This window comes from Rousettus aegyptiacus, unplaced genomic scaffold, assembly GCF_014176215.1.
Source record: "Rousettus aegyptiacus isolate mRouAeg1 unplaced genomic scaffold, mRouAeg1.p scaffold_m13_p_12, whole genome shotgun sequence".
Lineage (NCBI taxonomy): Eukaryota > Metazoa > Chordata > Mammalia > Chiroptera > Pteropodidae > Rousettus > Rousettus aegyptiacus.
In genome coordinates, this window is record NW_023416287.1 from 10405229 (window position 1) to 10425655 (window position 20427).

The 20427-nt window shown below is 46.3% G+C and overlaps 2 protein-coding genes across 5 annotated transcripts in view; one reads left to right on the forward strand and one right to left on the reverse strand.

Moving 5' to 3' along the window:
• NCOA5 (nuclear receptor coactivator 5) overlaps positions 1–15729 on the forward strand; it is a 28903-nt gene extending 13174 nt beyond the window's left edge. For 2 of the 3 annotated variants that reach the window (XM_016152344.2, XM_016152345.2), the window contains 6 exons: positions 6519–6824; positions 8275–8411; positions 9517–9643; positions 11440–11639; positions 12992–13312; positions 13779–15729. In XM_016152344.2, coding sequence (XP_016007830.1) covers positions 6519–6824; positions 8275–8411; positions 9517–9643; positions 11440–11639; positions 12992–13312; positions 13779–14368 — 1681 coding nt within the window. In that variant the 3' untranslated portion in view covers positions 14369–15729. Of the gene's footprint in view, positions 1–6518; positions 6825–8274; positions 8412–9516; positions 9644–11439; positions 11640–12991; positions 13336–13778 lie in introns of all 3 variants that reach the window. The other variant, XM_036229339.1, reaches the window with a different exon arrangement.
• Positions 15730–16551: 822 nt separating this feature from the next.
• SLC12A5 (solute carrier family 12 member 5) overlaps positions 16552–20427 on the reverse strand; it is a 36600-nt gene continuing 32724 nt past the window's right edge. The window contains exons 23-26 of one of the 2 annotated variants that reach the window (XM_016152342.2): positions 20148–20347; positions 19795–19809; positions 19415–19548; positions 16552–19208 (exon numbers count right to left, since the gene is read on the reverse strand). In XM_016152342.2, coding sequence (XP_016007828.1) covers positions 19117–19208; positions 19415–19548; positions 19795–19809; positions 20148–20347 — 441 coding nt within the window. In that variant the 3' untranslated portion in view covers positions 16552–19116. The remainder of the gene's footprint in view (positions 19209–19414; positions 19549–19794; positions 19810–20147; positions 20348–20427) is intronic. The other variant, XM_016152343.2, reaches the window with a different exon arrangement.

The following is a 20427-nucleotide window of genomic DNA, read 5'->3' on the forward strand; positions in this document are numbered from 1 at the left end:
TTTATGTCATCCTATTAATGATAGTTGACCAAAAATGCTTTTAACATTTTCAATTGATTGTAGCTTTCAACAAACATTGGCAGTGTTGGGGAAATAACAAGCTCCCCTGGTTGGAATCCAATGTAGCCATTGCCAGGTCATTAAATTTAAAAGATTAATTTCATCCGTAATGGAAGAAATAGCTTTTTTTTTTTTTTTAATATTCCCTCCACCCCCAAAAAAAGACACAGCATTGTAGGACATTTTTAAATGTTCTCCCTTCCAGATACATAAATATATGTCACTTTTATATACCTTTTAAAATAACACCTTCCTCAGAAATAAATTGTAAAAGGAGGTGGTTTGGGATGTGGATAGGGCAGTGGTTTCCTGCTTTATTTATAGTCAGTAGAAGAGAGAGAGAGAGAGGCTAATTCAAATTCCATTAAGAATCAGTCTTCCCCTGGGTGATATGTCCCCCCTAACTGGGCTCCTCAGCATGTTATTTAACATGGTGAAGTTTCATACAGTCATGCTTAATAAGGTTCAGGGAAGAGGGTTGTTCACATTTAGTAAAATCTATTTTGAGCTTCATCTAAAACCTGAGCAAAGAGTCCCAGTTTTTTACCATTAAAAATAAAAATTTTAAAACCCCAAAACCAGACAAACTGAATATTTTATTCAAAATAGAACGACATTTTGATTATTACCGTGATCATGCATTATCTCGTCAGATATACCAGTAGGGCAGGAATGAAATGCAGTTAGGCAAGATAGAGTGGTTAGCCTGGAAGGGGCTGACCATTTCCCTGAAGGTGAACACTGGACATCACTCTTTGAGTGTGTGCCTCTGTTCAAAGCTTCGAAGTAATTCGAAGTGTACCAGTGTATTGACAACAACCAAACGGCCTTCGTTTGGCAGTCATAATCATTTGATGCGCCCCCTCCCACAGGGAATGCAGTAGGGACGGGAGCATACGACACTGCACCTGTGGCAAATATTTCCTTCAAGCTATACCTTTATGTGTTCAGTGCTGCTACTTTTAAATTGTTTTTAAGCGTGTTGGCAAGACCTTTGTAACACCTTGTTTTGCTGGACTTTAACCTTGAGTGTCAAAACACCTACGTATCTTTGGGAGTTTTCACAGGATTATCACCTCTTCAAATGTCTCTGTAAGCCACAGTTCTGCTGGCATGGCTCTCTGTTCCGTAATGTGCCTCCCTACTGACTCCAGCTGTCAGTGTGTAATTCTGACAATATTGGCCCAGCCAAGCACAGAACTCTGCATCAGAGGTCCCTGCTCTGGACCAGATTTCAACCTGAATTCTCATCTAACTCATGGACCACTTCATTTGATTCCTTCGAGTATATTGCATAGTTACAATGCAAGTTGTCTATCACTGGTGCTAGGATTTAGTCCTCCTTCAAAGACTGGACCATGATTCTGGTTGTACCTCGGATGTTCTCAGTTTCCATCCGTAGATCAACACTTTGGCAATCCAGGTCTTGGAGCATACCCCTACATAGCCATCGCTTCCAAGTGAGACTGAATTTCTTCAACCTTCCCATATGACTTAAAGAAGAACAAACAACTTGTCTACATCAAAAGCTCTGCAGAAAGTTTTCTTCATGTTTTTATTAAGGATATTAGGCCTGGTGCTTCTTCGGTGAATGTTATTGAGCACTGGGTTCATCAGAAATAACCTAGCTGTAGACAAGTTTCTTATATGGCCTGAGGTGGTTTCTACCTATCCACAGTGTGAATTCCTTTGATAACTGCTTGCTCCTTGGATGTGAGACAGCCCTAGCTCTAGGTGGGCCTTACAATTAAAGATTCCAGGCACTGATTACCTCCACACTGAACTTAAGAAGAGCCTACAGTTCTCAGCAAGTGCCACCTCCACCAAGAAGAGCCTACAGTTCTCAGCAAGTGCCACCTCCACCAACAGAAAAGTCATAGTTGTGCTTGAGAAGATCATCAACATGCTTCCAAGAAAGAGTTATGGGCACTTAGAAAATTTGGATTTGTAAAATGTGCTATCTCATTGCACTCCACATCCTACCTGGACCTAATGGCAAAATTCCGCATGTATCTGTTGCCTCCGTTTCTGACAGTAGCATGGAGCCTTCATGGTGGGGGATCAGCATCACACAGCAGCCAGCCATTTAGATAATTATATTTGTGGACAGTATCTGTAACAATAGAAGTACAAAGAGCTGATGAAGGATTTTTTTTCAGGAGCAAAAAAATAAGGCTGGTCCTCCCAAGGAAAATATTCCTGTGAACAGAAAGGAGATGCTAACTAAAGGACAGAGGCCTTTCTTGACCTCCTGTACAGCCAAGACCAAAGACCCGTCCTGGGCTTGAGATTTCAGCCTCTGGCCAAAGACAAACTCGAAGTCCGTCACAGTCTTCAAGATAATCATCTATCTGTTCTTACTCTGTAGGCTTTCAAATGAATAGTACCCTGCACACCCCTTTAGTCCCCAGGAAGCAAAGCAGTTCAACCAGAAGCATATCACTTGCCTGCCATTTGAGCCATGGCTTTTCCCTTTACCCATCCCTCCCTCCCCCTACAAGTGTTTCCAAATGATATGGCTATATTTCTCTCAAGGCAAAGAGCATTCGGCTATTTTTCCCTGCTGAGTAGATGAGAAATACATAACAATTTTAGTAGTGTTTGTCACCTGTCTTCAGTTTGTGAATGCCAGTGCTGAAATTAATTTAACCACCGTTTAGTTTCTTTTTAGCCTCTAATGACCTGGTACTGAGGGCACACTGCATATGGTCTCCAGTAAAACACCTCTGGTGCCATGGGATGATACTGTGAACCTTCTTATGTTCCAGAAGCTTGCTTCTAACCCACTTGGTATCTGAGATCAAGCATCTCATTCAGCAGGCTTCCTCCTTGGGGCACTCTGAATCCTGCACACTGTACCACCCTTTTGATAGCTGGCTCTTGCTTTGAGAAGGATGTTGGGTGGAGGGGGGGGACAGCAGCAGGAGCCCTTGGAGTTCTTTTGTCCTGGGGGAGTTCTTTGTTTGGGTCCTAAAGTGACCCTAAAGGGTTTTTTGTTTTGTTCTTGTCTTCAGAACAGTAGTCTACCATGCTGCTCATCTTTTGAAGGAAGGAAAATAGCCTTTTTATTTTAGAGAATTATTATCTTCTCTGTCCCTACTTTTGCTATTCCTTTGGTTCTTTTTCTCCCTTGTGAATATCATCTCTTCTACATTTTTACCCAGAAGGCAATTGAAAGGGAATTAGTAGCTTTGTTGCACATGGACTTTCATTGAGGGAAGGGGGAGTGCTTGTCTTCACAAACTGGAAGCTTGAACCCAGGCTTTGGGAATTTAGGTTATCGGTCAGCCTCCAGGGATGAACTCTTGACAGGTAAGTAAGGTATTTTCAGTGGATTCTAAAGAATGAGAACCAAGTACGGCATAATTATCCTAAGGCTGTGAATAACCGTGCTGTGACATGGAGTTCTTACCTGCATCCCCACCCCTACTTCCACCAGCCTGAGGCTTTGCGTGTGGTCTGTGGCCAGTCAGGCTCATGATCTCTTTCATCCCTGATTGCCAAGAACACTTGAAATCTGATTCCATCTCTAATGACTACTTCTAACTGCTCCCCAAGGCAGGTTTATCTGATGATCATTAATCCAAAAATACTTTACAGTTGTCTCTTCCCATTGGGTTCTGAGTGTTTGCCCACATTATATACTATACAGATGTTACACATGTTGGAAGGATTATATGGTATAATAAGAAAAATTGAAGTAAGAATCTTGGTTAGTCTGCACTTTGTTCTAATAAAAAAGAAAAATGTTTAGATGTCCTCATTTAAACTCCCTGGTGTCCTCTATGTTTGCTTCCACAAATCAGGAGTACTTGTGAGCCTTAAAGCATGTGACAAGGACCTTCCATAGGAGCAAAATTGGCATTTAAATTGTTCTTGCTGTGTCCAAGTGGATGAAGTGAAATTGAGGTTTTCTACCCAGCTAATGGCATCATGATGGTTGTCTAATATGTGTACTCATGATAGATAGCAAAAGGATAAACAAAACATGGTTCCTGCTCTTGAGAGGCCTTGCAGTTTACTTGAACAATTGATTGAACATTTGATGAACTCCATGCTGTGTCTAAGGAATAAAAAGCCTCTACTGTTTAGTAGGGAGGCCATGTAAACAATTACAGAACAGTGTGATAAGGGAAGTAATAGAAGTATGTACAGGAGGAAGATTCATTCAATGTATTCTTGCGGCATCTGCATGCCAGACAGACATTGAACAAGTGAGTAGGTCAAATTGTGACAAATGAGAAGTAAAAGCAGTGCTATGAGAAGATGTGGCCAGGATTTAGGGGCAGAAGATACACTTTTAAACTAACAATCAGGGAGTGAGAATTACGCTGAAACATGGAAAATGAGTATGCATTCGCGTCTGTCGCTCAAGTTAACGCATCAGAAAAAACCTTGGCTAGATATAGTTGAAAATCAGTAGGGCAAGAGAGCGGTAAAGTAGGAAGAGGGTGAGACAGGGTTGGAGAAGACAGGCCAAGATCTTAACTAACCTCACTAGAGATTTTGGATTTAATTTTAAATAATCTTGGGAACCAGTGAAGGGTTTTACATATTTAAAAGACCGCTCTAGAGTAATCTGGAGAAAGACTAGAAAAGAGGCAAGAGCAGAAATGGGAAAACTAAAAGACTTGCTGTGGTTTTAGGGAGAGGCGATTATGGATTGACATTCAGTGGTACCACTGGAAGTGAAGAAATGTGGACAGAATAGATAGCAATTTCAGAAAAAGAATGAACAGAGTTTGAATATGTGATTGGAAGAGTGAGTGGAGCTTTAAGGAAAGGATGACATCCAGCTTCCTGGCTTGAGTGAGTAACTGAGTAGGTAGATGTGGCATTTTTTCAAATGGAAAGGACTGGAGGAGGAGCATATTTGTTGGGGAAGATCAAGAGTTCAGGGCAGGTTTTATGGAGGAGGTACTACTTAATGTAGGCCAAACTAGAAGACGTAAAACGGTAACTACCAGATCAAGATGAGTAATAGAAATAATAAGTGCTTTAAGAGTTGAGCAGGAGGAGAGATCAGTAGTTACTAGAGAAATTAGAGATCATTTCTTGGAAAACATGAAACATGAACTTGCCTGTGAGGATTGGGTGATTCTTGGATTAGTGCAGGAAGATATTCCAGGCTGAAAAATCATATGAACAGAAATATTGAGATAGTTATGTTGTGCGAGTTAAGTCATAAGAACAGCTTAAGTAGAACCAAGTAAGTTGAATCAGGAAATAGAAGAGAGGTAATAGTTGGAAAGAGGCCAGATTTGTTAGGGAGGAGTGCCCAGAAAAGTGAGAGTCGAGCTGCAGTTGGTAACTGGTGATAATTCGAGTGATTAATATGGTATTTATGCGTTGAATGAATTGAAATCTGGAAGGCTGGTTTTTGTTTTTGTTTTTTGGAAAGTTGTTGGTGCCAGAATAGATATAACGGTTTGGGTTGAATTTATGAATCCAATGAAAAGGGGAAAAAAAAAAAAAAAAACAGGATTCAAGTGACTTACTGAAGATAAGGAAGAATCAAAGTTAACTTTGAAGAACCTAAACCTTGGCAACTGGTTAGGTGGTTTTTGGCATAAGTGAAGAAGTCAGGAATGGGACTGAATGGGTTGAATAAGAAGCTTAATTTTAGATCTGTTGAGGTTGAATTTCCAGTGGAGTGGAATGGGTCATGAAGATTACTGAATCAGAGCAGGCCCAACATATCTGACTTCAAACACTGTTTAAAAGAACAAACCTCTGCAAAAAGGAACCGGGTTCTACGTAAACCTAGAGGAGGAGCATGCTTGCTGGGGAAGATCAAGAGGGGGGAATTGAGAGTGACCACTCTCAGTAACTGTGAGAAGACAAACTGAGCGTTCTTATACTCTTCTGTGTGGATCATAATGTATTTTTTTTCCTTTAATTTGATTATCTTCCTAGACATTTTAAGTGAAGTTTTCTGCACTTTAAGACAACTCTTTTGATCACCATTACTTTGTATGAGATTGTGCCATTCGTTTTTTTTTTTTCGTCATGAGTCTGTCCCTTTACTATGTCCCCCCAACTTTTTCTCGCTTTTAAAATCTTTTCACACAAGTGTGGTGGGAGAAAATAGGTTCTGCAGGAAAGATGCTTTCACTTTGAAAATCTGTTGAGATTGACATGATAGTTTGGCATGCGTAAGGAATACCGAATTACTTACTCCCTGAAGCCTGATAAATACTGTGACTTTAGTCAGAACCTTTGGCTTTGGGTCATACATTCTTCTTTTGTCCTAATCTTTTGAGATCCTACAACCTACTAGTCTTTATTTGCTGACCATATGGGTGGTTGTCCTTAAAATTTTAGTCATGTTCTCACTGCTTGGCTGCCATGTTTTAGAGGAAAAACGCTTGGAGGGTGAGAGCTTCCTCCAATAAATAGCTGAAAGGTTAGCTGCCTTCATTTTCTTTGTCTTAGCATTGTCTTGCTACCTTCCACAGAGATCCATATGGCTTTGGAGACAGTCGAGATACAAGACGTGATCGATCCCCAATTCGAGGAAGCCCAAGGCGAGAGCCCAGGGATGGCAGAAATGGGCGCGATGTCCGGGATAGCAGAGACCTGCGGGACCACAGAGAGAGAGACATTCGTGACCACAGAGACAGCAGAAGTATGCGTGATGCTCGGGACATGAGGGATCTTAGAGACTTGCGTGATCTAAGAGACTCTAGGGATTTTCGAGATCACCGGGACCCCATGTACGATAGATACAGAGAGATGAGAGACTCCCGAGATCCCATGTACAGGTACAGATACAGCTCTTCTGCTTTTTATCTTATAACAGTCTTTTTTATGTGTGTTTTGCTAAACAAATTGAAAGTCTGAAGGGCAATGACTTTATCAGCCTTATATTTCCATTATCTTTCAAGTGCTAGATATGCTGTTCAATAAATATTTACTGAAATGTGTGAATGTTTGATGAATTGTGCTTAACAATGAATCTGAGTCTATCGCTATGCTATGAAGGGCAATGTGCAGAAGGAAAAAAGTGCAAATTGTTTTGGTAGTATAGAAGCACAGGGAAGATACACAAATGACCAATAAATATGTGAAAAGATGCTCAACATCATTAGTCTTTAGGGAAATGTGCACCAAAGTCACAATGAGATACCACTTCATACCTACCAGGATGGCTATAATATTTTCTTTTTCTTTTTCTTTTTCTTTTTTTTTTTTTTTTTTTGAGAAAACAAAATAGCAAATATTGGTGAGCTGTGAATTGGTAGGTATATGGAATTACTATGACCCATCAACTCCACTCTTGATTGTACCCAAAATAATTAAAAAGAGAGACTTAAACAGATACTTGTATGTTCACAGTAGCCAAAAGGCAGACACAACCTAAATGTCCATCAATAGATGAATGGATAAAAAATGTGATTCATACAGTAGAACATTATTCAGCCATAAAAAAGATTTTAATTCTGACACCTGCTACAACATGGTTGGACCTTGTAAACATGTTGCTACATGAAATAAGCCAAACAGACACAGAGGATAATTGTTATACCACTTATACAAAGTATCTGGAAAAAGCAAATTAATAGAGATAGAAAGTAAATTAGAGGTTACAGGATTGGGAAATAAAGAGTTAATCCTTAATGGGTACAGAGTTTGTGTTCAGAGTGTTCTATTCAGGGTGATGAAAATTATGTATAATATATATCTTATTTTTTTTTAACCACAATTTTTAAAAGGCACAGAGAAGGGAAAAGGAGAAAGAAGGAGGCATGGAATGGTTCCTCAAAACTAATGTCAGTAATTACTATCGGTTATTTTGTAATTACTTTATGGCAGGGACTGTGCTGAGAGCTTTCTTTACATCCTCCCAGTCATTTTGCAAGCCAGGTTAACTCAGTCGCAGCCACAGAGTTGATAAGCAGTGAGTCCCAGATAGGGACATACCTCGTTTTATTGTACTTCACAGATGTTGTGGTTTTTACCAATTGAGGGCAAGTCCCTTCACCAGCAAAAAGATTATGACTTCCTTTATTGTAATACTTGCTTTATTGCGGTGGTCTGGAACCGAACCTGCAATAGTTTCAAGGTGTGCCTGTACAAACCTTGTTTGTCTAATCCCAAAGTCCTGTGTCATACTATGCATACTTCCTCCCGGGGGACTGCATTTTGAAGAATTCTCTATATCAGATTTTTGCAGGATAGGACAGTCTTAATTTTGTGCACATTTCTTTATAGGAGAGAAAGCTCTTATGACCGATACCTACGAATGGATGACTATTGCAGGAGAAAGGATGACTCTTACTTTGACCGTTACAGAGATAACTTTGATGGACGAGGCCCTCCAGGCCCAGAAAGTCAGTCTCGAGCAAAAGGTAAGGTAACAGAAACAGTTTATTCCTGTTACTGGTAGAACACTTTACAAAAGAAAGAATAAACGAATAACCAATGGAAAAGCGTCTGATGACTTGGCTAAGCAGTTCACAGAAGGAAGAAATACAAATAACCTATTACTAGATAGAGAGCATTCAGCTCAAAATAATTTTTAAATGCAAATTAGTATCATCATATGGTTTAGTCATTCAGTAAGAAAAAAAATATGAAATTCCAACAATAAAATGAACAAAAGATCGGAGCCAAAGTGCTTGCGTTTTTTGCTCATTGACCAAATAACTACAACTATCTGCATTATCTGTGAAGCATGTGGACTTTAAAAGCCTGGTTTTCTCAATACATCTTTTAAAGATTTTTTAATTGTTTCATACCTAGTCAAGAGCATTATTTTTAATTTGTAATAAAACTTTACTACCTGATTTTTTTCAAAAACAAATTGTAAGTGCCTGTCAATAAAGAGTCTTAAATAGTTGTCCCAAAAATGCAAATTAGAATAATGATGAAATACCATCTTTTACCTGTCAAGTTGGTAGGAATTTTTAAGCAATATCCAATGTTGACTAAGATGTGGGAAAATAGCACTAGGTGATCCATCCTTGCGAAGGAATGTATCAGTAAGAGCCTTTCTAGAGGGCAGTGTGGCAATATGTATCAGATGAAACATTCGAATGACCACGTTCTTTAATCCAACTGTTCCATTTCAATGAATTTACAATAGTGAAAAATAATAATAATGGTTATTTTTAGGAGGCAGTCTAGAGCAGTGGTCCCCTTTTTGGCACCAGGGACCAGTGCTCTTATGAGAATCTAATGCCTAATGATCTGAGGCGGAGCTGAGGCGGTGTTACTAGCACTGGGGAGCTGCTGCAAATACAGATGAAGCCTCGCTTGCTTGCCGGCCACCCAGCTCCTGCTCTGCAGCCTGGTCCTAACAGGCCGGGGATCACAGTCTAGAGAATTTACTCAGAGTGTGTATGTAATGACGACCTTTGCCTACAAATAGTTCAGGATTCAAAGTAAGGCCTCTGACTTATTTTTATAGAACAAACAGTCCATATTTCAGTTTTCCTTGGTGGTATCTTGCAGAGCGTTTGAAACGTGAAGAACGACGTAGAGAAGAGCTTTATCGTCAATATTTTGAAGAAATCCAGAGACGCTTTGATGCTGAGAGGCCCGTTGATTGTTCTGTGATTGTAGTCAACAAGCAGACTAAGTAAGAACCCTTTGGATATTTCTCCTGAGTAAGGAGAAGGGTCAGAAGAGAAATTCAGGCTTCCTCTTGACAGCTGTGCCCACTGCACTGGGTCTGTGCATTCTGGCACCACTGTGCTAACTTAGCCAGAGTTCTTTCAGTTGTAGGTGATGGAAAACCCATTGCAAACTGGCTTAGGCCTCAAAGGGAAATTTTTAGTTTGCTTGGCTGGAAAGTTCATGAATGGCTATATCCAAGTTCAAACCATATCATCAAGACTTGGTTTCTGACAGGCTTTCTACTCGAAAAGGCAGAATGGCACTGGCCCTAGACATGTATCCTTTTGGCTTAGCAAACCCAGTGGAGAGCTTTTCCTTCCCAGTGCTTCCACCTAAAGTCCTGGAATTGATTGTCATTGAGCTGATCTGGCTCAGTTTCCCATCCCTGGACCATTCATTCACTTTGGCCAGTGGTACTGAGATACTCTAATTGGCCAGGGTTAGGTCATGTGCCCATCCCTAGAACTAAAGATAGATTAGCCCTGTGGAACCATGAAGACTGAGTGAGAGGACTGCCTTCCCAAAGGAAATCGAAGCAGGAATATATGCTGGCTAGGCAAAGCAATAGATGCCTCCCTCTGTATAGCAACTCCAAATCCTCAATACTTTGGAGATTTGTCAGCCAAGTACCAAACCTTCTTTGTGAAGTGCCGTGGCCTTGCAGAACTGTTAAGTGACCATGCTAGTCAATCTAGAGTTCACAGCACCATTTATTCCACCTCTGTTTTAACATTCTTTCCTTTAAGAAACAGAGCAGAGAAGCAGAGGGAGTGTAGCAGCTTGCAGGCTTGGCAGTAGCGTTGTTCCGTTTCCCCAGGTGATTAGTACTTCTAGCAGTGTGGGGTTAAAGAGCTGATTCCAAGGCAGAGGCTAGGGAAATAGGTGTTGCGACACCAAGCAGCAGGCAGAGTTCACAGGCTCTAGGCTACCTTGTTTAGAGGTAGATGCTGCCTTAACTGTAGAACTTTTTTGTGTTGTTTTTCGGCACGTTAACAGCTATTATTTTCCGAGTACCTACTCTGTACCACCCCATGCTAGGCACTGTATGTAAATTATTTTTAATCTTCACAATCATGTTACGTGTGTATTCATTCAGCAAATTTTTGTATATGCGGCAGGTGCTAGGTACTGGGGCTGTAAGCGTAAGCAAACACACACAGCCCTTCCTCTTGTGGAGATTATACCCGAGCTGGGCAGATGACCAAAATAAATGTATTGGTAATGAGTCCTTTGAGAAGAAATACATCAAGGATCTAATTTAGATTGGAGAGAAGGTCAAGGAAATGACATAAAAGTTGAGCCATTTTTCCCTGTTTTATTGATAAACTGAGCTTTACAAGAGGGAAAAGGATCTGCTTAAAGCTTTACAGCTTTGCAAGTAAATGTTAAGGCTGGAATCCCAACCCGTCTTACTAGCATTAAAGCCCATGCTTTTCCCACTATGTTATGCAGCCTCCCCAAAGACAGATAACGTGCCGCAAATCTTAAGCAGTAGGATGGTGTTAAGGAAGGACCAGTGGACTAGAGAATCAAGAGAAGGACCCGGCTACTGAATACTATGCTGCTAGCAACTTAATATGTGACCATTCTGAGCCAGTATAAAGAGAAGGAAGTGATTAAGATCCTTGAAGCCTGAAGATACTGGTGGGCTAGGATTTGAATTCTCCGTAGGAGCACATACAGCTGGCTGAGGTACAATAGTGTGCAGATAAGGAGCTGGTCAGGGAGTGCTCACCTGGATCCTGTTTGTTTCTACAGAGATTATGCTGAATCTGTGGGGCGGAAGGTGCGAGACCTAGGCATGGTAGTGGACTTGATCTTCCTCAACACAGAGGTTTCACTCTCACAAGCCTTGGAGGATGTTAGCAGGGGAGGGTCTCCTTTTGCTATTGTCATCACCCAGCAACACCAGATTCACCGCTCCTGTACAGTCAACATCATGTTTGGAACCCCACAAGGTATGGAGGCCCAAATGGGTCAGAATTCCAGAGGTGGTCACTAGTCCATTAATTTATGCCTTACTCAAAGCAGGTTTTGGTCAAATGACTTATATTTCAGCTCACATATGGTAGGGCCCTTTGATAAATGCACTGGAGGAGACTAACATAATCATTTATTCATCTGATTTTCTTTTAATGGATACAGATATTGGGCCTGCTCTAAGACATTATATTTAACCTTTAGGTATGTATGGTGGTATGCTGCAAACGTTTAGCAATCAGTTCTTGGTGGGGAGATGGGAGCAATGAGGTTTCTATAGCATTAGCTGATTTGTGTGGTGTAAATACCCTCACTGTGTCCTGTTTCAAGCCACCAACATGAAGTTACTTCAGGGAGAGTTGGAAAAAGATGCATACAGTCGGCCCTCGCCAGTGAGGGGTTCCAGCACACCTCTGGTGCATACTACCCTGAGTGCAACAGAATCCTAGCTTTCACCAACTCTCTAATGAGGGACAGAGAATACAACAGACAATTAGGATACTGTTTGTAAGTGTGCTAGAGAAGTGGGCAGAGGGACTGTAAGGATAGAGAAGAGTCTCTGACCTCTTAGAGACCCAGGGTAAGTTCCTTGAAGTCTTTCCCTTAAGTGGCTTTTTTAGTACTTTGCACCCAGACTGCTGAGACTCAGCAAGCCGATGCCCTGCTCACTGCACAGACTTTTCCCTTTAGTCACCACATTCAGGATCTCTATTCGCCTGACCATTACACCCATAACCATAAAATGAATAAGGCTCTCCAGTGGGTCATTTGTCTCTCTGAGGAATAGGCGTCATGAGGTGTGTGGATATTTATATAAAGTTCCAAAGAGTCTTCTCACCACTCTGTAAGCCATGTTGCCCAAGGTGAGGAGAGGAGGTTATTTAGGGTCAAGTTTGGTCTTAATCCACGACCTTCGAACTGATGAATTCAAAAACAGTAGATCAGCTCTATCCTGAGAAGCACAGTGGAGAGCCAGGCTTTACAGAAGGTCTTTTTGATCCCCTGCAGCCTGCCTCCCGTGGTTATTCCCCACGTGGTCCTTCTGACTCTGTGGGAGACTGTCATGTTTCTTTGGTTTTTACTACAAGTCTGTGATCTAGGAATTCCTCAAAGAAGCAGCTCTTTACAAAGGTGTGTGTTCCCCACCACAGAAATCCATTCTCCTGTCTTCCCAACTTCATCTCCTGTCCTTCCCCATCCCCCACCCCAAGGCTTTTTGTCACTGAAATGGTTTTCTTTCTGGTTTGAAGTTGGAGAAAGCTGGGCAGAGTCTCACAGGTGGGTACTGAAATCCGTCATAGGAGAAAATAACTCATGTTCTCTCCTACAGAACACCGCAACATGCCCCAGGCAGACGCCATGGTGCTGGTGGCCAGAAATTATGAGCGCTACAAGAATGAGTGCCGGGAGAAGGAACGGGAGGAGATCGCCAGACAGGCAGCCAAGATGGCCAATGAAGCCATTCTACAGGAACGAGAGCGAGGAGGCCCTGAAGAAGGAGTGCGTGGGGGCCACCCTCCAGCCATCCAAAGCCTCATTAACCTGCTGGCAGACAACAGGTACCTAACTGCCGAAGAGACTGACAAGATCATCAACTACCTGCGAGAGAGGAAGGAGCGGCTTATGAGGAGCAGCACCGACTCTCTGCCTGGTGAGCTACGTGGCAGGGCCGAGGTGAAGTTCTGACTCTGCATTTCTCTAATCCCCAGGCTCTGTTGGGAGGGTGTCAAGCCCAGGGCTCTTTGGGGCGGGTAATGGAAATGAGCCCATCCCTTGGGTTTGCCCATGGGCCTTTGTGCCAATAGAAGGATAATTAAGATTTGGGCATGGAATTCTGATATCTGAAGTTAATTCTCATCCCTGAAGTTAACAAACTAGAAATGCTGGCTCCCTGGTAACCAAGGTGGATGCCCTTTTTTCTTTAAGTAGTTCTCTGGGAAACTAGGCTGTCTTCTGGAGATAGCCAGACCATGAAGTGGCCCCTTTGGAAAATCGATGTTATAGTCTTTGTACTGTGTGATTGATGTGATCAGTGATTGTTGTTCTTCCCTGGGCTGCTAAGCCTCCTGCCCATGGTGGGTACTTTCAACCAGATACCTCCTCCTCCTGTCTTCCAGGCCCGATTTCCCGCCAACCACTCGGGGCGACCTCGGGTGCCTCGCTGAAGACACAGCCAAGCTCCCAACCGCTCCAGAGCGGCCAAGTGCTCCCCTCTGCTACACCCACTCCAGCTGCACCCCCCACCTCCCAGCAAGAGCTTCAGGCCAAAATCCTCAGCCTCTTCAACAGCGGCACGGTTGCGGCCAACAGCAGCTCTGCATCCCCCTCAGTCGCTGCCGGAAACACCCAGAACCAGAATTTTTCCACAGCAGCAAACAGCCAGCCTCAGCAAAGATCACAGGCCTCTGGCAATCAGCCTCCAAACATTTTGGGACAGGCAGGATCTGCTCGGAACATGGGCCCCAGGCCTGGGGCTCCTTCCCAAGGGCTCTTTGGCCAGCCTTCCAGTCGCCTGGCACCAGCCAGCAACATAGCGAGCCAGAGGCCCATGTCTTCCACGGGTATCAACTTTGACAATCCAAGTGTACAGAAGGCTCTGGATACCCTGATCCAGAGTGGCCCTGCTCTCTCCCACCTGGTTAGCCAAACCACAGCACAGGTGGGGCGGCCCCAGGCACCCATGGGATCTTACCAGAGGCATTACTGAGGCTCAGTCTCTCAACTACCCCCAGCCCCCTCATCCCTGGCCGCCTCCTACCTATTGCGTTTAAATAGAGTTATTGGAGGATGTTCTCTACGCCTATCCAGGTCCACATCGAATGTCATAAGTTTCTACCACCTGCTTTCTTCTGCCCAAGGCTACGTTACTTATTCCATCCAGAGTCGAGAGTTTATACTGCATTTGGGGCTGTATTTTTGTTGTTCTTGTTGTTGTTGTTTTTGTTTTTGTTTTTTTGTTTGTAGAAAATAAATATCTCTGGGATCACTTGGGTGGCAGTATAGGTGTCCGGGCTCAGTTTATATTAAATGGGTTTCTCTGGTCTCTGTCAGACAGCTGGATGGAGGGGAGTGCCCCAGTTGGCTGAGTTTAGAATGGCATTTTCATGTCAGTAGCCACTGCCTTTGTTCATTTTGAACCTACTAAGGTTTTCCAGCCTCGTACAGGCCAACCAGAGCTCGAGCTCCTGCCTACAGCTGCCTAGGGTTGCATAGCAGATTGGGCTTGGCAGGCGGAGCAGCGTTATGCCCCACCCCCATGTTGGGGGATCTGCTTGAGGATTCATAAATCGGCTTCTCTGGAGTTGTTGAGTGTCCGCAGCCACGGAAACAGGTACTTTTCTGCATGACCCAGGGTTGTTTGTTTTGGATTTCCTTTTTTTTTTTTTTTTTTTTTTTTTGCTTTCATTTCATTGGAGGATCTCCAATGGACTGAATAGCTCTAGTCACCAGCAGTTTAACACAAACCGTGACTCTGGGCCCCAGCCACTCCAACCCCCTTAACATTTGTCAGCCTCTCCTCCAGCAGCAGTTTCATGGAGTTGAGATTGAGAAGGCAACTCTGGACTCGCAGTGAACACCCATTTTTTAGCAATTATTTTGAGCTCTTGGCTCAAAAATCAGGCTCTTGTTTTCATCTGGACTCTTGTTCTATTTTCTGAGAAGCAGGAGGTAGGGACCATTTTGATGTCAGACGTTTGGTAGCTGGATATATAGGCGACTGTTTATAACTTGAGCCAGAGAGAGATTATTAGAGGGAGGACTAATGGCTGCTGCTCAAAGAGCCCAAGGAAACTGCCCTCTCCCTAGGGATGGTGCTCTTTAGAGCCCTGTGGATCACAGTCTCAAGGGACCCCTGGCAGGGACAAGGGAGAGCAGTAACTTCAGCTGGGTCCCTGCCAATGGCTGAGCAAACAATGGTTTCAAAACCTCAAGGTCCCCAGATGGCAGCGTTTTATGTTCTGACCTGTTTGTGTTATATAGTGGTTTTTTTTTTTTTTTCCTCTTTGGAACTCTTGTGTTATTAATGAGATGAGATGATTACTTTTTAATTAAAATGAAAAAGTAAAAGCGGTGTCATCTTTTTTGGGTGTGACTATCTGCAGGACCTGACGCAGCCTTCCTGCCCAGGGTCGGAAAGTAAGGGTTCCTGACGGAGCACCGACTGGTTTCAGTCTGCATGAGGCCTGCCCCCTCCTGTCCTCAGCCTGTGTTCAGGCCTCAAAACCTCTCAAAGCCTAACTTCTCTTCTTTCACAGCTCACCTCATTAGACACTTTAATAACAGTTCAGAGCAAAAGCCCGCTGGCTAATTGTAATGCTGTGTTAAACATCCTTGTTTGTGGTAGGCTTTCAGTGTGTCAGCAGGCTTGTCCTCTTATTCTAGGAAAGGGAAACAGGACCATGAGGAGGCCATTCCTGGCCGATGGCCAGTGGAGTAGGGCACTCCTGTTTTGATGTCATCTCAGTTGCCACCGTCTGTTCTGCCCGTTATGCAGGAAGTTGGCACAACCATAGTTACAGAAGCCATAAGAACCTTGAAAGGCATTTAATAGCCTCATCAAGAAACTCGGGACGGGTGTGGTGAAGTGACTGGCGCAAGGCCTCCAAGTAGGGTACGGACCAAAATGCAGACAGCGCTGAACCTGACTAGTCAGTGCTCACTACCTCAGAGGAGATACTAGTGCGGTGCTCCCTCTACGAGCCCCTGCCAGCAGTTCCTTTGTCCCTCTAGGGCAGGGCCCCAGCACTGTCCGCACACTCACAGGCAGCCAGACCTGGGTGACCAGCTCGTCCCGCTTCTGTCAGTGAAAGTGTTTCCGGGGTCCTGAGTATCCCTCTTACCACCTACTAATTCTTACCCCCTCATGTGTCCCAAAAGTACATCTCAGGCTGTGAAGGGTATAATAAAATTATTTTTATTGCATTTTGTGCAGACGGGGATCTAAAAAATACAGTAAAAGCTGTAAAGCATTAAATGGGAGCATTCAACAATAAAGGAAAGAACCAACCCTCTCCTTTTCATATTGGCACAAAAAACACAAGATCAATACTGAGGCAGAATGCGGAATACTGAAACACTGAAAATTAAAGGCAGGCCTAATAATAGTAATAAATACTCTTGATTTGGTTTGCAACCTCTCCTATTTACAAGGGTTTTCAACTTAATTGCATTGCCCTGCACGGAGATCATCTAAAACAAAAGCAACACTAGTTATCACTACAAGGCTATTGAAATATTGCACTCGGAATAAAAGTCACTTGGATGGACATGAAACATCTAGCTACAATGATTGTAAAGATAATTTGATGAATGACGTGATAACATTCATAACAAATATTGCACATGTAGCACAGAAAACTTGGGTTTTTGTTGTGGGATGTTTGTTTTCATCAACGGAAACTGCTCTTGCCAGCCAGACAGTCTGGGCCCAGATAGTGCAACTTTGGTTCCCTAACTGGTGGTGATACAGTCTCTTCCCTGTCCTGCCCAGCCCACCACTTGAGCCCGAAGGCTTGGGCCCCTGGAAGGCTAGACCCAGCCATGATGCTCAGAGGTCTTTTGTAAGAAGGCGGTAGCAGGGAGGGCTGGTGTCTAATTTAATCTCCAACTTCCTGATTACTTCCTGGAAGAATCTATCCAGCCCCTGATAAAATCTCAGAGGGGCCTTGGCTTAACTGGCAGACGTCAAGACCTACCAGCCACACCTGACCCAGTCTAGATGGCATCAGCTCCAACTCTCTGGCTTGGGCTCAAAGGAAAAGAGATGGTGAGGTCACAAGTACCCAATAGCCCCAGCTCAGGGACGTGGGCAGGATGTCTAACTAGGTGTAAAAGTCGGGGCCCTGGGGCTGGAGGTACTGTACCCAGTCCCAGAGGGCGCTGGAACGAGCATGCAGTGCCTGTCCCCCCTAGTAATGTGCCCTGGGGGAAGGGAACCTGGCCAATGCGCCTTCTCTAAGAATAGAGGGCGCCTCTGACCCGGCTGGTGGAGCAGAAGCGCCAAGGACTGGAGTTGGAGAAGCCAAAGGCCTTGGGTCTCAGTTGGAGGAGGGCAGAGAGGCGCTAAGAACAAAGCACATGGCGATTCCAGCCCTCCCCCAGGCCCAGGTGCCTGGGAGACGCAGCTGGAGGCCGCTGCTAAGCAGCGATGCCCGCCTCGGGACGCGGAGAAGGTGGCTGAGTCCCCGAAGCTGGAGCTGCCAGCTGCTGGATGGGGACAGGGGTGGGAGCATCAGGGGCCGCGTGGGGCCTCACCCATGGGCAAAGCCCCCGTACCAAAATCTCCCCTCTCCTCCTTCACCTGTCCCAGGGAAATTTCGGGGAGGGGACGCCCTCCAGCTCCCTGATTTCAGTCTTTGGCAAGGAGCCACAGGATAGGGGGAGCAGGCGACAAGCCTACTGAGGAGAGACGCCTGCTCCCCCAGCGAAGGCACCGGGGCGGGGCTGCCCGGGCGGGGCGAGGCCTCTCTCCCTTCTCCCCTGAGGAGCGCCCACCCCCCATCCTGGCCCCAGCTTGCTCAAGAGCGGAGGAGACGAGGCTGTGCGCCCCTCTGCGGCCTCAGTGGAAGCTCACGTCCGCTGGGAGGCGAATCCAGGACAAGCTGGACACTCGTCTCACCTCGTCTCCTGAAAGAACTAGAGGGAAGAAGGGTCGGAAGCCGAGGGCGCGCGGAAATAGCGAGGAGGCGAGAGCGGGGCGGGGGTGTCGAGGGACCAGGACCACGACTCCCGCCTGGGCCTAAAGCACTTTTGCTCTCAAACTCTCGGACGTCCAGGAAATCCCAGCCTCCCGAGGCCTCCGCCGCCCCCGGGCGCCCCCGGCGGGGGAGCTCCACAGCAGCGAGAGAAGTCCGTTGCGCTTCCAGTCACAGAAATATGGGGACGTTAAAAATACACGCGATGTTTCCTGTACACTATGTATAGGCTCGGCCGGCCCGCGCCCGGAGGCTCCGAGCGAAGGGGCGGCGGCGAAGGCGGAGCGCGGCCGCCGCACCCCGCTCCCGCCCGGCCGCCGGGAGCCGCGAGCAGCGCGGGCGCAGCGCACTGCAGGACCGACCCGGGCAGCGCGGGGCGGGGCGCGGGACGAGGGGAAGGGCCCGCGTGGACTACCTAGGGGTCCTCATAGCCCCGGCTCCTCTCCGCGCCTCCTCTCGCCCTTTATTGCAGCTTCTCCTCCAGCGGGGCGAGACCCGGCTTAGAAAAAGGACGGCGCCGCCGGAGCGACAGAACGGCGCGCGCCAACCGGGGACTCGGGGCTCTCGTCTCCGCGTAGGGGGCGGGTCCTCTCCGAGCCAACCCCGATGGGCGTGGCCTCCGGGCTTCAGGCGACGGGGAAAGGGGCCAGGGTGCGGGCACAGGGTCTGTATGTAAACGGTGACAGCGGCGGGGGGCGCGGCGAGGGCTCCGGAGCCGCGGGCCGGGCGCGCTAGGGCCCGGGTGGCAAGGTCCTGGCTCTCAGGAGTAGATGGTGATGACCTCGCGGCCGCCGCCGCGGACCAGCATCACCCGGTCCAGGTGCTCGGTGAGGACCTCGAGGAACTCCATGTCTGAGTTCCGGTCAAGGAGAAAGACCTGTCCCCTTCCCTCCCGATGGACTGGTGTCGCGTTGGGCCCCCAGGGAATTCTGGGCCCGCGTCCCTGTCCGAGGTGCTGATCCTGAAGCCAGACTGGATCAGCTCTTCCAACCCAAGGCTAGGACTAAAGTGCACAGACCTACACCTCCCTCATCTCCCCAATTTTAAGTCCAGGATACAATTTTCATCACCGTTGCGGTTGCGGGGAGGCCCAGGCATGTTGAGCAAAACAAGTTTGGCATCTCGGGATTTCTTCACGATGACCTCGTTCAGCCGCACAGCCGTGTGCATGCGCCGCACGTTGGACTGGTTCCTGCGGGAGGAAGGAGGGGAGGAGGGCGCGTGAAGCCTGGGAGAGGGGAGAGTTGGGTCCAGGTGCACTGGGCTGCTAGGACCCGATCCTTGCAAGCCTGGGACCACCAACCCCAGACCTCTCCAAGCTGAGCTAGTCAGAGACCCCAGAGGTCAGGGGCACAAATGGAGGGTTCATGGTAGAGTGAGGAAAGTAAGAGACCCTGGCCAACCCAGGAGAGAGAATAAAAAATTCTGTAGCACTTACAAGTTCTCCCACTCCCTTCAGGAAACACAAGAGAAGCAGAGAGGAAGAAAAAGAAAGGGGTCAGAAAAAGCAGGAGAGGCAGGGGACTTGAGCCACCATCGTCCACCCTGTCTACACACCGGCCCTGCTCTCTCAGCCCCCGCAGGCTTCACCTGTCCACTGTCTGCACCTGGGAGTTCTGACCCTCAGCAGTCAGGCCAGATCCCCAAGTCCTCAGATGGGGAAACCAAGACAAGGTCTGGGCTAGGTCTTCCGAGTGCCAACCCAGGACACCTTCTGCCCGTTTGCTCAGCCATGGGAGCAAGACTCTGTAGGCTCACCCCAGACCCCAGCCCTTAGCCCCCAGCCCGTACGGCTTCATGCTGAAGAAGTCCTTGATGCCCTCGGAGGAGACAGGACTGGGCCCCTTATTCTTCTCTGCCACCGACTTGTCCTTGGTCCAGGTGAGATGCACCTTCTCAGGATCTGCCTCGCCCTCCCCCTCAGGCTCCTCCCCAGGGGATGGTGAGCTGCTGGGGCAGCTGGGAGCACTCTGGTCATGGATCAGCTGCACCTGAGGGATGAACAAAGGAGCAGCACATGACCCCTTTGGAGACCAAAATTCTGCTCCCACTGGCTGGGGGCAAACCACCC